Source organism: Sycon ciliatum, chromosome 4, assembly GCF_964019385.1.
Source record: "Sycon ciliatum chromosome 4, ocSycCili1.1, whole genome shotgun sequence".
Classification (NCBI taxonomy): Eukaryota; Metazoa; Porifera; class Calcarea; order Leucosolenida; family Sycettidae; genus Sycon; species Sycon ciliatum.
Window position 1 is genome coordinate 23,120,489 of NC_088646.1, and position 16,230 is coordinate 23,136,718.

Here is a 16,230-nt window from a genome sequence, read left to right on the forward strand (position 1 = left end):
AACTTTTTGCTATGGAATCTTGTCTTAGGATATTTGAAGCGCCAGAATTTCAAATTTGAGCGTAATCGGTTTAGTAGAAGTGGAGTTATGAGCTAAAGTATGTCGAGATAAATTTCAAATGTAAATACTCAAATGTTTACAATTGCCTAATTTTGTGACTTTGGTTTAGTCCAAAATCAAGCGTTTTTGATTCAACTTCGCCAGGTAAGCGACCCTGGCTTCTGTTTTTGTAGTCATGGAGAGCTGCCACGTGCTTCCTTGATCGCGTATGACGTTCTGCAGCGCCACGACGCCCACGCGAAGGAAAAAATCTTTGTTTTTTTGTTTGTGATCGTGAAAGTGAACAATTAAATTATTTTACATGGGGAACCGAAAGAGAAGCACCAGCAGCTCTGGAAGTGGCCATAGGAGGAAGAAAGGGAGATACTACGCCCCAAAGCAGTCAAGCTCTGTACCAGTTGTGGAAGAAGGCACCGTTGAAGCGGCGCAGAGCGCTTCCTCTCGGAAGATTTCGTCGAGGCCAAAATGGCTTAGTGATAATTATGGTCATGGAATTTGAATCTGAGCTTGTGTGCTCGAGTGACAGTGATTCAGACGAGTCGTCCAGTGATAGCTGCCAGGAGTATGATGATGATGCATTCTATCCTGATGTTGAGGAGTCTGTCTCTGGCTACAAGATCGTGGATTTACAGTGTCTCCAGGAACTGATGGATCAATTTACTGTCTGTAGGAAGTGCACGAAGGGAGACATGATCGTCAGTAACTGTCATGACACTGGACTTGGATCGACCCTGCGACTTCAATGCGCTTTGTGTGGACACAGTGGAAGTACGTCTCTGAGCAAGAAAATTTGCAGGAGCTATGATCTGAATTGACGATCTGTACTGGCGATGCGATGCATTGGACGTGGCCATGGTGGACTCCGAAAGTTTTGCGGCGTAATGAATTTTCCTGCTCCTGTAACGGAGAAAGCGTACCGCAGCCACCAGGAAGTTGTCCTTGCTGCAGCCGTAAAGCTAGCTGAAACTGACATGGTTCAATCCGCAGCTGAGTTGCGTGCCATGACAGATTCCACCCACGTCGCAGTGACGTTCGACGGCACTTGGATGCGCAGGGGATATTCGTCGCTGTATGGTGTGTTCGCGTGCATCTCCTTCCAGAGCGGCCGTGTACTGGACATCACAGTGAAGGGTCGATACTGTCACGAATGTAAGATCTGGACTGAGAAGAAGCGAAGTGGTGCAATCACGGAGGAAGCCTTTTCAACCTGGCTGGATAATCACAAGTGCAGCATAAACACAGCGGCATCTGCACCCGGTATGGAGAGTGAAGCTGCGTGCGATATTTGGCAGCGGTCTGTGGGCACACGCGGAGGCCTCATAAGAACCCTCTCCCAAAGGCTGTGTTCGAAGTCGTGAAGCCCATCTACATGCAGCTGTCCGAACGAAGTCTGCTGGAGCGCTGCCAGATGGGTGCAACGCAGAATGCGAACGAGTCGTTCAACAACGTCATTTGGAGAATGCGTCCGAAGGAAGGCTTCTGCTCCGTCGACACCGTTCAGCTGGCAAGTAGTTTGGCAGTGCTCAACTTCAACAACGGCGCTATCACCTTGCTCAGTGTGCTGAAAGAGTGTGGATGCATTGATGGCAATCACACGAAGGCAGCGCTTGAGCTAGAAGACCAATGGCGTGTGAAGAAGTCCCTCCGCAAGTCATCAGCACTGGAAAAGGAGAGCAGGAAAAGGAGAAGGAGGCAGAGGAAAGGCTGGGAGGAGACCACTATTGAGAAAGAGGGCACTACATATGACAAAGGTGGTTTCTGAATGGCAACTTCAGGTCAGATATGTGAAAATATTTCAGTAGCACTCCACTATCAGTCCTTTTTATGTAATTTTTAGGTGCATTTTTCACTGATTTTAGGGGTATTATGGGCACTCCGCGCAGTTTTTTAGAAATGCTGTACATATCTTGTATGTAAAAGTATATATTTTCTGGTTCTGTACGGTCCATTCTAGATCCGTTGCCTTCTTAGGACACAAGATCTTCTGTTAGAAACAAAATAATGGACCTTGAACTTCAGTCAAGTTATCTTGCGCACGTGCATTGTTATTTCAAGGCTGCAGTGGCACACCATGGGAACTGTAATCGCATTGTGCTTAGGCAACAGCCCTAGCCCCTTGGTACCTGATCATTTTGCAGTGTTATGTGTTTATCTTCAAGTGACCGTGTTTGAGAAAAACTGCGCAGAAATCATGCCCGGCTATCGCATTTTTTCCAAAATTGCTTTCCTGCATTTCTCCATGATACCAGTATACTTTCCACAGTTCTTGGTTGCAATGTCGTCAGTGGATGTCAAGGAACATATACTGAAAATTTGAAGGAATTCTGATGTTTGAGTGCTGAGATTCAAGCGAATTTATAACGGGCACTGCAATATGGCCAGCGAACCTCCCGTCCCCCCTTAACAGCCACCTCTGCAGAGCAGGTCTGAGACCGACTCGGACTGTGGAGACCTGATTTCATTCCGGTCATACCAGATAATTGCCATTTGCATCCATAGATGTGACATCCGTCCGAATAGCAGCATACCTACAGTAAATGGTATGCCAGTGCAACGGTTCCCAGTCAAGCGGTCCACTATGCACCGGATTCGCATTGTGACCTCTTTGAGGTGAGGGCAATGGCGAAAGTCCTCCGCGAGCCCCTACTTCTATCCAGCAACTGTATTACAATCTCCATGTCACGCCGGCCATGCATTTATATTTTATAATCAACGGAGCTGTTGCGGACTGGTACCAAAATTTTAAGGTTGCACCTCGCATCTCGGATTATGAACTCTTGGCACTGATCAAATGGCATGCATTCTGTATCGAGGGTAGACGACCAGGCTCGTAAAGGTAGGGTATGGGTGGGTAGTCGAGTCGGTAACTTAGTATGTACAGGAGCGAAGAGAGCGTGACGGAACAAGGAAATCCTCTTCTTATCCTCAGGGAAGCAGCCGCTGACGGGTACATGCTGAGCATGCTTGAATGGTCCGAGCACGAATCCCGACGCCAGGAAGAGGAACACCTTTATAACGTTACTTCGGTTGTTGTAATTGTAGTCTTCAATGGTCCATGAGAACTGGCCTGGCAAGCTGAGTGTACAAAAATCCGGATACTTTGCGGGATGTTGCGGTGAAGACTTGGAAGTAAGTTGGAGTGCTGCATATGATACGGCACACACTCGTATCTGAAGCACAGGACTCAGGAGGAGGAGAAGAAGAAAGCGACTGTTGAGGTGGTTATAACAAGTCATTCGCCCATTACTATCCGCAAACCATTATTATTTTTTTGTCTCCATAGTTGTCACCAGGGGCTTTCACGACTCCCTGGTAGAATATCACCCGCAGAACATGTTATGTAGTCTGTTGCCCACAGTTCTTTGTGGAAGAACACGATGTTTCACACAGCATGGGGCGGTGTTCCCCCAAACGGAAAGAAATAGCAACAGACTCATTATCCTTCTGCAGAACTGATCAGAGTCTCTGAGTGCAAACTTAGACCACAAGTACACTGTAACACCTTAGTTGCAACCCTAACTAACTTGGCGACACGATACATAGCTCAGCACTTTCGAAGTAAGTTTCGTGCATCTATTTCATCCCTAAGAAACGCACCTGGCATGCACACTGTTATGTGCACCATAGGCATAGGCCATAGGGTACAGTGAAAAATCAACATGCATCGCAGTTTTCTGCACACGCCAAGTAGTTTCTGAAGACAGTGAAGTAGTACCGTACTGGCAATATAATGTTGCCGCGTAACGCGTAACGCAGGGGGGTGCGGCGTAACGCGCGACCAGGCTAGTGCGACAAATTTTCGTCAAGTTCGTAACGCTCGTCCGGCGGGGTGCGGCGATCTTTTCATTGCAGTTTGCACTGCAAAAAAGGCTGAAAACTGTGAAAGCACGTGTACCGCGTGGTGAAAAGTTCAAAACTGGACGCAGCAGGAAGTCCTGACACTCGAAGGCGCATCATTCAGTGGTTGGCGATCTCAATGGTTTCTTCTTTCCCGAGGTCGTTTTGCGAAGAAGAGTAATATGTTGTACACTCATTAACTGTGTGAGTGACAGTAGTTTTTGGAGGAAGCGCTCTTCCCCTATGCCACTTTCCTTCTGATGATCTTTTTGTGAACAGATCACGCTGATAGTTAAAATATACAGTCTTCTATTGATATCGTTGTCGCCCTTTGCCGTCGGGTTTGTAACAGTTGGATAGCAACTGAAATTCTGTGCCTTCAATGTGGATGAAAAGAAAAAATGATGCGGCAAAAGCAAAAAAAATGATGCGGCAATAGCAAAAAAGTGATGCGGCAATAGCAAAAAAAGGACTGCGGCAATATAGAAACCTGTGTAACGGCTCCTGTGCGACTTTGCATGTAACGCCCTGCGTGCAGCAAACATGTGCCAATGTAACGCTTCATGGCCTCACTGCGGCAACATATATTGCCAGTACGGTAATAGTTAGTTGCTTCGCACCTCAGTCTCAGAGAGCGTAGCGAACCGCGATGCGATTCGCAATTTCGCATCCCAGTTTGCTACCTAAGCAGTCAAATATTCCTGCATATTTCACTCCTTAGGGCTATATTGACAGTGTACATTTGACTCCTTTGCAGGGATTGAACACAGGCCTTGCGTGGCTAGTCGTCTTCGTACTTGGTCAGTATAGGAAATAAAAAACCTCGTAAAAGACCGAGGCGTCGCCTCGGTCTTTTACTCGGCTTTTATTTCCTGTTGACCTCGTACCATGCGTACTGTACTCAGCCAATATTAGATACATATTAGCCTCTGTGTCCACTCCTTCTCCTCATCCCTGATGATGCCCTCAGATCATGCTAGTTAGTTAGTTAGTTACGTATCTAATATTGACTGAGTACGAGGTCAATATAGGAAATAAAAGCCGAGTAAAAGACCGAGGCGAAGCCGAGGTCTTTTACGAGGTTTTTATTTCCTATACTGACCAAGTACGAAGTCAATATTAGATTTATCACGACAAACAGTCCGTATTTCAAATTCCAGAACGATAACCTCATGAATCCCGTTTTATGATTGCACAACCGTTGCACCACGGCCTACTCATGCAGTGACAATGCTGCACTACAGTCCATTCATAAAAAAATGGGTCCTGGCTCTGGCGAGCTCCCGTATTTGGCGATTTTTCGTGATTTCATCGTACACAGTGCAGTGCTGCGAACTTTGAAATTTGAAAAAGGGTCCAAAAAGGGTGCCTGAACTGGGGTTCGAACCGCAGAATGCACTGTTGCAGGCGGGGTCAAACGGCCTGGATTTTGATGGTTTTTTCCCAATTCAGTGCTTTTGGGGCAAAACCTGGCCGAAATCCTATTCTTGCTATGGCTTGCTTTTTGGACAAAAAAACTTCAGAAACATAATTGGAAGAGGATTCCATATGGGATTGCAGAAAAAAATTCTAAAAAAACTCAACGTTTGACCCATTTATGGCCAAAAGCTAGAAGTTCATTTTTTTCTGAATGGACTGTAGGCACCTGCGCAACCCCTAAGCAGTCAAATATAAGCAGTCAATATAGCCCTAACTAAGCCAAGGAGTGAAATATGCACGAATTTTTGACTGCTTAGGTATGGCAAAAATCTATGTGAGTCAATACTAAGGGAGTGATAAATGTAGTTATGGTTACCAATTATTTTATAACCTTTTTGGAGGAATTCGTCACGACTCACGAGTCGCAGTGGTGTAGCCAAGGGCAAGGACGTTGATCGACGGGCCCAGGTCTAGACGTCTGTGCATCGGTGTGGTCATCCTGTAACTACGTGTACATGTATTCCATGGAGAGATTGGAGACTGCACAGGCATGCTTTGGACGCGGCTGAATGCACTGCGAGTCGACAATTATTTGCAACACAGTTCCCGGACACGGAGCGCACCGTCCGACTTCCATAAGGCATAAAGCGGAAAGGATCGGACGGCGGATCGCGGAACAAGGAAGACATTGAACCCGTAAATGTTCTACTGAACGCAGGATGCGCCTTGCAGTTGCTAAGCCTACATGTACTCTACACTACAGCTCGATCGAGCCATGGCGACAGGTTGACACAGTCAGTGACACTCCGCAGGCCGGCTAGGTCTTATCTGTGTTGTAGCTGTGCACTCACTCAGTCCAACGCGGCGCTGCTGTCTTTATTCATGAGGTTGGATTTCTCTGGCCAGCATGCACTGCACTGGTCTGTACTCGTAGATCTACGTACTTGTACTCGTAGATCTACTACTAGTACTAGTAAGCATGGCAAGTCAGTAAGTGGAAGTCTCGGTCAAGCTGTCATTTCGCGGAGCGTCATTGAAGAATGCTGCAGGAAATTATTCTCGTCTGTTAGTTACTTTCCGCTAGCTACTAACTTACTTCTTGCGTAACAAGCAGATTGATAAACACCGTGTGGTAACACGCCAGGGCAACGCAACACTACACCTGGAGGCTAGCACTCCTACCTCCGTACCGGCCACAAGAAACCCGGAACGAACGTACGTATGTATGTGGTGTGACGGAAAATGAGTGTCAGCATTCCAAGCGTGACTGGGAGCCTGATTTGGGTGGCAGAGAGCATCCTTGTATCATACTATGGAAGAGGATAGCTATCATACTACGGAAGCGGGTAGCAGAAAGCTATGGAATCACGGCGCCAGAAAGATGAATTATTATGAGGATTGCGGAATTATTGTTCTCCCTCGCATCCGGCGCTATTCATCGACCATCACCAGGCATCATACAGCACTGACTGTGCGCCACTAGCCATTCTACATGTACTTTGACCTCTCAGTCTCAGCGCAGCCTGAACACTACGTCTTGTTGTTACTACTTGTACAAGTTGTAGTAGTACTGTAGTAGTAGTTGTTGTGCAAGGAGTGCAAGCCACAGACTCAGCAGATCATGACAGTAGTTGGCCTCGTGGGAAGTATTCGGCTGCATGCAGCTAGGCAGCTACTAGTTACTGTAAGGACACACAGGAGAGTCGAGTGCGTCCCCTGAAGGTTAGTAACATATTGTGTGTGGAGCCCATTATCCATACCTACCTGTACAGTCATGCAACTCGTGTCAGCCCCATGGCCATGGATCAATTCAAACCTTCCTTTTCTATACGCGTGGTATGTGCCGCCCACTAGTCAATTCACTTGTGTTGAATGCCGGGTATTGATCCCACCAGAGGCTGGGATGCTGTGTTCGTCGCATCTTCCCAATTAATCTAACCGCGATGTACCGAGGGGGGGGGGGGGGGGGAGTGCACAAGTTCTTGAGAAAATGAATACGGTGATAAACGGAGCACTGCAGGCCCGTGACTTGGCACCCAGAAGCTACAAGTACTGACGTTTTGATCTCAGGCGGCAGTTCTTCTTTAAAAACTATTTCAACGTATAATACATACATGTACACATGTACCGTGGTGGTCCCATTATGATCTGGAACCATTTGTGCTACGGAAATTCTGCTGGATTAGGGAAGGATTTTGGTTACTGAAAATTATCCTGGTTTATAGAGGTGCTGCCAGGCCACGGAGTTCCCAAATAACTGTGGGTCACAGCACGGCTGGAAAAATTCCTTCCGCTTCCAAGCAGGACTTGAACCTGGTACCCTCTGTTTCTCAATCATGGTCTTAGACCATCCCGCTATGCCTGGGCAACATGGATGCAGTTAATGGGATTTGAGTCGGTCTTTGACCACTTTGTGGTGGGTTTGATCTACTCACCTCCCACCGTTTAGGAGCTGCATCTGCGCCTTGATCCTAGAGGGTGGTGGCGTTCCCACGGCGGATGCGGAAAACTCGGCTTCCAGCCAAGTCTCACGCAAACCGTGAAATTTTTAATTTTTTAAATAGAGGTGCTGCATGGTTTATAAAGTGCTGTACTGGGTTAGAAAGAGACGATCGTACATGTACATGATTGTACATAGTTGTCCCCCTTATCGTATGCGGCTGACTTGTCTAGGCATTGCAAGTACCGAATGTCCTAACTCAAGAGAGATGATGTAAAGGGAATGTGCTGTCGTAATTTACTGTGGTCGTACAAGCAGAAGTAATGTTCCTCCTCCTCCTGCTCCTCCTCCTCCTCTTCCCCACCACCATCACCACCACCAACAGCGCTATCGTTGCCATCACACTTCATGTACTTTATCCCAGTCCCGTCTGCAGCCTGAGACTGCACTCTGAAAATTGTGCAGTCTTGGTTAAGAATGGAAACTATGCTTGGTTCCCATCTCAGTGCTACACACCATCCCTTCCTTGGTTCTCATCTCTGATTGTATGATAAGTAACCAGTACTACATAGACCTCTATCAGCATTGCACTGCATTGTAAGTAACGCAGCATGAGCCGTGACTTGCAAAAAAAAAGCACCAGTGGTCTGTAAGCGCGATTGCGGTTGCTATCGGTGACATGCTGAGCAGTGCTGCGTGCAGCAATCCCGTCATCCAGTAGGTGTGATCGTGACTGGATGTGATGAACACGTTGCAATGCACTGCTATTAGTATTCTTGCATGCACAGAGGGAATGTTTTACGCAATTAACGTTGCGGACAATGTTCGCATGGGTCAGTAGCTGTTAGTGTACCACTGTACGAGTGGCTAGCCAAGGAAGATTTCAAACATGCCCATGACATGCATGCTAGGCGTCTGTCATGTAAAGAATTCCTTCTGGTGGTCGTGTGCTATGTAACATTGACAACCTGTCACTCGCTTCTTGGGCATGTCTTGGCCAGCCATGCAGCAAGCAATCTGTCCACCCGGATAATGGCTGGTATCTATGCCGGCATGTGCATGTGTGAGCTCAACCATACGGTATGTTACTCTGCCTGCTGGCCGTGACTCATGTGTTGCCAGTGAGTTGTGGACTTGTGGTGAGGCCGTCTGAACGCCCATTACATCATCGTGTCCTTCAACAGACTTGTGTGTGCGTGTGCGCATGCGCGATTATGTATTTGTATAGTACGATGGGCTGCTCGTGTGGACGGGCAATGGCAGGCCCCATGACAAGCGCAGAGGACCAGGAAAACGTTAGTGGGTTGCTGAACTTTGCTCATAGAAACTTGGTACAGTCTCGGAAGCCGAGCAGGAGAGATAACAGAACTCAGAATCCTCTTTGTCTTGACTCTTGATTGCTCCTTTCATTTGCTGTTCTATCTTGCCAACTAACTTTGGATTTTCCAAGATATAGGCAGATCAGGGGGTGCTGCATATTTCAATTTGTTACTGACGGCAAGGGCATGCAGTCTGCAGGTGGGTTCCTGTCGGGTTGATCTTGTAATTTGGAGCTCTTTCAGCTTTAGCCAAGAAGCTTCCCTAATGATGACCACAACAGTTTGATCCTGTGCATCCACTCTTTGAGCCTTCTTCCCTTGATGCTTCAGTTCACATGGACTGTTGACCTTTACTGATGGGTGTTTTGTCCCTGCAGATTCTGAAACAGTCTGTGCGTTGTCTCAGCATAATCCTCCGGCTACAATGACTAATGCTGGTAGCAATCCTCAGGTGACGACCTCCAGCCATGGTCACACCACTCCAAGCAGTTCCACAGAAGTATCAAGCACAGCAGATAGCAGCAGCTTGCACACACTAGCTGGTCCCGCACTGAGTGGCAGTGTAGTGCGGGATAGTGCCGAGAGATTGTCACCGGTACTGCATCATCAACAACAACATCAGCACAATGCAAGTAGAGGTGGTGGTAGTCATTATCACCAGCATCAACATCGTCCTGCTGGCACTATCTCCTTCATACCACAGAATCGTGGACAACATATCTCAGAGCCACTGGACACGGCGGCGTTTGCCAACTATGAGTCCGGCTTTGTGATTGGTAGCAATGGATCATCAGATAGTAGTAGAAGTAACCTCCATGTTACACTACAGCCACCAGATCAGCAGTGTGTGCACAGTGGTTCCAGTGTTGTACTACAAGCTGAAGTTCAGGACAGACTGAAACGTACAGTGTACTACCAATGGTATCGAGGCAGACAGCCGCTGGCCAATCAAGCAAACAACATCATGATTCTACATGATGTGCAACCTGGTCAAGCGGGAAAGTACCGTTGCAAAGCGTACACCAAACAACAACTACTGAGAACTCACTGTAGTACTCCCACAGCTGCTGCTGACGACAGGGGAACTGAAGCAATTCTGACATCACCGACCGACGTCATAGTCATAGAGCCAGACAGAATCGGTAAGCCGAGTCAAATGCACTGTGTGCCTAGTTTGTTTCATGGGGGGGGGGGGGGGGTCATATTCGAATCTGAGAGGCTGGGATTTGGCGGTGCTATACTGATGGACTTCACGCTCGAGGATTGCGCTGTTCAGCATGGAGGCCGCCGGGAACCAGGGATGTTCCCTTTCAGGACTGAAAGTACTAGGGGTGAATTTCTTCGGTTTCGGCCGGAATCCGGTTCACATTGCAGCAGTTTCTCTATGTAGTTGATTGAGACTTGGCAGTCAATAGCTTGGTGGTACAGGTAGGTCAGAATATTGGTCTGTGTTACTGTGACCTACATGCATATGCCCTGTGTGCCGTGGATTCTTCTCCACTTGCTTGTACACTACTAGCATCACATTCAAACAAGGCACGCTGCCAGCATATCCACTGATCCCGCATGAAAACTTCAGTTGATTAGGTGCATCTAGGTATGGGCTGAGTGTAATTACTAATTACTGCAATGATGAGTTTTCAGCCATGGTGGTGACTGGCAAACAAGGAAATGCCCATACCAACACTCAGTCAACTGTGTACATCATCAACTGCCATGCTCTGTGACCTAGATGGGATAGGTAGCCATGGCAGTGAGCAGGTGGGATACTGAAACTTTGATCAGGCTGCATGTACCCGCTTGCACACTTCATTCTTGGTAAGGTGGCACCTCGTTCATAGCACCTACAGTGAGATCAGTGTATTCGTGAAAGAAGAGGGTTTGGTGCCTCTGAGTCATGTGTTGCCTAGTATACTGGAATGGTTTCTTGGGTGACCAGTTTCCCCAGCACTGGAGACTACACTGCATGCACCTCATGTGCGATGACTGGACAGCACCAGGAAATAGGTCTCGTCTTGCTTTTCACTGACCATTTTCAGTAAAATTAATGTTTTGAAGGGTCATACTGGCATAGACTATGTTAGAGCCTGCAACTCTCACCAGCACTGTGGCCACTGTGGCCACTCTGGCCAGTCTTAGATAAGGTCCTTCTATTGGCTAGCTACTGGGGGCAGTTGGTATTATTTTTATGATTGGTGCTGTCCAGAGTCGTAGTAACAAGTTAGTTAAACTCAAATATGTCCTTTTTCCTGAGTTCTGGGGAAGCCAAGAAGATCAATATTCAGTCCAGTACCACACTACACTACACTACACTACACTACACTACACTACACTACCTACACTACACTACACTACACTACACTACACTACACTACACTACACTACCTACACTACACTACACTACACTACACTACACTACACTACACTACACTACACTACACTACACTACCTACACTACACTACACTACACTACACTACACTACACTACACTGAGTATAAGCGTTGATGGTATACTACAGTACACTACTAACACAGCTAATATAGTTCAGAGCTGGATCAGTTGAGTGGTATTGCTTCACAAGTTCAACTGTCAGCAGTTTTTAACACACTTCCGATTGAGGACTTGCATCTAGTCCGGTTCACACCGGGCCAAGCTGTTTACAATTTTGTGACCAATGATATTCAGGGCTGGGCAGCATATCCGGCTCTCACCAGCAATGGGTAGTTGCATGCTGGCCATATACATGCAGCTACAGAAAATATGCAACCGGGAGGTTTGCATGTGGTGACTTAGTTGGGCGTGCAGCCTCCAGGCAAACTGCCTTGGCATTCATTGTGCCACCTGCCTGGCACTTTGGTCTGGAAGCCTACAAAGTCTCAGTCAGTCATGATCCCCTGGACTGCTGCTCTACTGGTTGTCCAAGTGTCTTATCATTCACTTGCTGAGCTTACTCTTGCCGGCATACTCAGCCAGCAACACTGACACAGGGAAAGGTGTGGTGCGCCACAGTATCCAGAACGGGTTTACGATGGTTTATTATCTCTTTCAGAGTGAAACTGGCAAACGGAAATGAGTACGTTCTTGCTTGATGTCGTACTTGCAGAAGCTCCACGAATTCGAGTTCAGCCACAGTCGGTGATCGCAAGACGTGGTGACGGTGTTAAGCTTAGTTGCATCGCCGAAGGACACCCCAAGCCGTCCTATCTCTGGTACATGAACGGCACACGACTACCAAAGCACACAGAGTCAGCACTCTGCATTGACGCTTGCACAGAGGAACATGCTGGCATCTACACTTGTGAAATACGCAATGCTAGCGGGCACAGGATCAGCCGCAAAGCAGAGGTATGCGTTTACTACCCGCCCATCACAGCCGGTGGAGGGAATACACAAGGTGAGGCACTTCTTCCAGGGTGAACATATTGCTCGGTGTGTGTGTGTGTGTGTGTGTGTGTGTGTGTGTGTGTGTGTGTGTGTGTGTGTGTGTAATGTCGTTTTCACCTACATATTGTATATGTATGTACCAGTATCAAGAGCACATGTTCATGAGTGTAAAGCTCCCGTGGTGACATGCGCTCAGGGACCCACCAACAGTAGAATTTTCTCTTCGCATCGTTTTCGGATGAAGTGGGATTACGTTTGTAGACCTTTTCACGCTTCTCGAGACCAATACTGTGTCTGTTCATCAGTAACAGGATGTATGTATCTCCCGTCCATTGTTCTAATTTGACTACTGGAGCTGGGCTGCGCATGTACATATTTGTATATACCGTATTTTGATCCCGGGGAGCGCATAACAGCATTTGTGAGGCTCATGGCTGCGAAAGCCTGACGCCATAGAAACCAATTTGGTATGCAAGGAATTGCCACAGTGCTGGTTCTTGGGCCTGGTGCATTCGTATAAACGTTTGTCCTGCACTGACTTGCATAAGCCTGCACAGCTGCAGTGCCATCCTTCCTGTAGATGGTATAGATTTACACAATCATGTTCATGCACATGTAGTTAGTGTAGGAAAGACAACACGGCTGAGCTACCATGCGACAGCGGTACTGGAGTTCCGTCCAGCACACTTCCCCTTCGACGGTACTGCCGGAAATTGCACTTTGTGCTAATACTCTACATTATAGTTATGTGCTGGTTGCGCACTGCTGGTTTTCCGGGATTGCGATAGGATGGGTCAGGAACTCGGGGCATGGAACAGAAAAGGTCAGTACTGCTATACAAGACGGCATTACAATCAAAGAGCTGTATGATCGTGCAAACACAGCCCAGCCTTGTGGCAGGACTGCTGACTGGCGCAACAACAAAACACGTTGGGTGAGTTAGTCTTCGCTCTTTTTTGTGTGTGTGTTTGCTACTGTAGCATACTGCTCCGACCCCGTGATCATGTCCCATCCGTCTTCAGCTGAGCTACGTACAAGCCAGCAGCAGCCCATAGAGCTGGAGTGTTTGGCAACTGGTGCACAGCCACTGTACTACCAGTGGTATCGCAATGATAGACCGTTACCATCGGCAACATCATCACTGTTGACTCTGCGCTCAGAATGTGACGGTGAAGACGCAGCAGCGGCGTTGGCAACAGAAGATCACCGTCTAGCTGGAGTCTACATGTGTTCTGTCAGCAATCATTTTGGTTCCCAGTCGTCCCATCCGGCTACCATTCACCCTGGTAAGCATCCACAGCTGCCAAGTGATGTACTGGATGAGTAGAGACGTGCTCATACCAACCTGCTACTTGGGCATTACTAGTACGCATGACTGTTTGTATCCTGGCATGATCCTGGTGTGCTGTTGGCGTGGATAGCTACAGCCGGACAGTTTCAAGCACTTTCAAACACCCGTTCCAGTGATAGAATAGTCGACACGGTGGCACATGTGTAAATAATTGCACGAGTACTACGTTGTAGAGCGTACATGCAGAGGTGTGGTTGGAGTGAAACACGGACCGATGTATACACGCGTCCGTGAAAAGGTCAGCCGTGCAGTGTGTTGTCGGTGTGGGAGGCATACAATATCGAAGATTGAAGGTTATGATAAGTTAGCTTTAGTAAATTTGTGTCACCGCTCCTTCATCATAATAGTGTTTCCAGGGCGAGTGCATATAACACTGTACGGCCAGTTGGCCACACACCCTGGAAAGACTTACGGCATGTTCGATTGGTAAGGATAGGGATCCAGATCTCAGATCCGTCGGATCCTTCAGAGTCAACTGAACACTTATTTTGGACCTTGACTGTTACCATGTTGACGAAGTAATAAAATGGCGCTCACAAGTCACCCAAAAGGGTGAAAGTCGTACTCATCGCGCGCGCGCGCGCGCCCGCGTCGTACAAAAAGTCAACAAGCTCTATCTCGATCCACGTGTGCGTACCACAATGTGTACAAAATGACTTTTAAAGGGGAAGTTAAGGCAAAAATTAACTTTTCACCAGTTGTAGTCTTCGGGGTGCTGAGTCGAATGGTCTTGGTCCGAGAAAGCTGAGACGCTCCTTTCCTACTTGAATCCCAATCGAACTCGCGCACTTAAACCGAAACTGGGTGACTGCGCCCTACTAGATGGGGATTTGTATGCAAAATGTCACTAAAAGCGCCATTTCGGTCTTATAAAAGCACGGATGACCGCGATTGGCCCATATGTTGTAGTCTTTTGGACGCTGAGTCGACTGGCTTTGGTCCGAAAAGGCTGCGATGCAGCGTTCCTCCTTTATTCCCAATTGAACATGGTTGAACAAGTGGTCACGTGCTCCTGGGTGCCCAAATCACCTGGTCACCACGCCAGCAGGCGACAACTTTCACACCAAGGTGGTTCAACTCGAGTTCAACTCGAGTGACAGGACTGCACCCAAAAAAGGTCAAACAGGCTAGTAAGTTGTACCCTGCAGGCACGGTGACCAGGTGACTGGTGTACGCAGGAGCACGTGACCGCTTGTTCAACCATGTTCGATTGGGAATAAAGGAGGAACGCTGCATCGCAGCCTTTTCGGACCAAAACCAGTCGACTCAGCGTCCAAAAGACTACAACATATTGGCCAATCGCGGTCATCCGTGCTTTTATAAGACCGAAATGGCGCTTTTAGTGACATTTTGCATACAAATCCCCATCTAGACGGGCGCAGTCACCCAGTTTCGGTGGAAGTTCGCGAGTTCGATTGGGATTCAAGTAGGAAGGGAGCGTCTCAGCTTTCTCGGACCAAGACCATTCGACTCAGCACCCCGAAGACTACAGCTGGTGAAATTTTAATTTTTGCCTTAACTTCCCCTTTAAACGCCATATACGCACAAAGGTCATAATTATTTGGATCCGTTGGATCCGGTCAACCCTGCTCCCCAAGGTGGGTTGACTAGATCCGGATTCGACCAATCGAAAGGGTGCGAATCCAGTGGATCCGGTGGATCGGGATCCCAATCCTACCAATCGAACATGCCCTTAGAGTCTATGTGTGTTGTATGCAAGAAAGTTACATTGATCATTTTCTCTTTGCCTGTGTGCCTTTTCTCTTCTGAATGATTGTAGGGACAGGGGATCCAGTCAGTGGAAACAGCAGCTCCCCCTCACCTGGAAATAGTCCAAATCGGATCAGAGTCGAGTCTGATGAGGGAAACACTAGCAGGTACGAAGCAGTAAATCCCAGCAGTGGCCGTCATGCCACAAGATCACTCACCCTTTCTCTGCTCAGTGACAGCAATTCTGATGGAAGGTTGTCTGCAGAGACGCAAAGACAAACGGTTGCCGACCATGTCCCAACCACCGTCCCCATGCCATTGATCCTACAGCACCCACCATTAGAACTTTGCCTGACAGCCGGTAGTAGATTACAGCTACACTGTAAAGCAGCTGAATCAACAGGTCATGGAGAAACAGCAGCAGCAGCACCAGCAGCAGCAGTGTACCAGTGGTATCGTGTGACTCCGTCAGAGTTGGAAACGCATACACTGGACAACTGCACTGCGGAACACTTGGAAACGACAGTGAGCAGTCACGCAAGTCATAGTGGAATGTATTATTGCCGGGTCACTGTGGGACAACAGAAAGCATACAGTCAGCCATGCTCTGTACTCGTCATGGAAGACTAAGATGTCATCACGCATATTTCTACCGTGCGTGCTCATAGTCTTGGGATCATCCTAATAAAGTTATTATTATTATTATTAC

At 47.7% G+C, this 16,230-nt stretch overlaps 1 protein-coding gene across 2 annotated transcripts; it reads left to right on the forward strand.

The window, feature by feature from the left end:
• Positions 1-6,389: 6,389 nt before the first annotated feature.
• Positions 6,390-16,226, forward strand: LOC135815097 (basement membrane-specific heparan sulfate proteoglycan core protein-like). 2 transcript variants are annotated; one of them, XM_065328345.1, is made up of 6 exons: positions 6,390-7,038; positions 8,985-9,051; positions 9,453-10,217; positions 12,180-12,470; positions 13,441-13,746; positions 15,592-16,226. In XM_065328345.1, exons 3-6 carry the CDS (start codon positions 9,500-9,502, stop codon positions 16,149-16,151), a joined length of 1,875 nt encoding a protein of 624 aa, XP_065184417.1. In that variant the 5' UTR covers positions 6,390-7,038; positions 8,985-9,051; positions 9,453-9,499; the 3' UTR covers positions 16,152-16,226. The 2 variants fall into 2 exon arrangements, with proteins under 2 accessions (XP_065184417.1, XP_065184416.1); XM_065328344.1 differs by lacking the exons at positions 6,390-7,038; positions 8,985-9,051 and adding an exon at positions 9,099-9,274.
• The last annotated feature ends 4 nt before the right edge of the window (positions 16,227-16,230 follow it).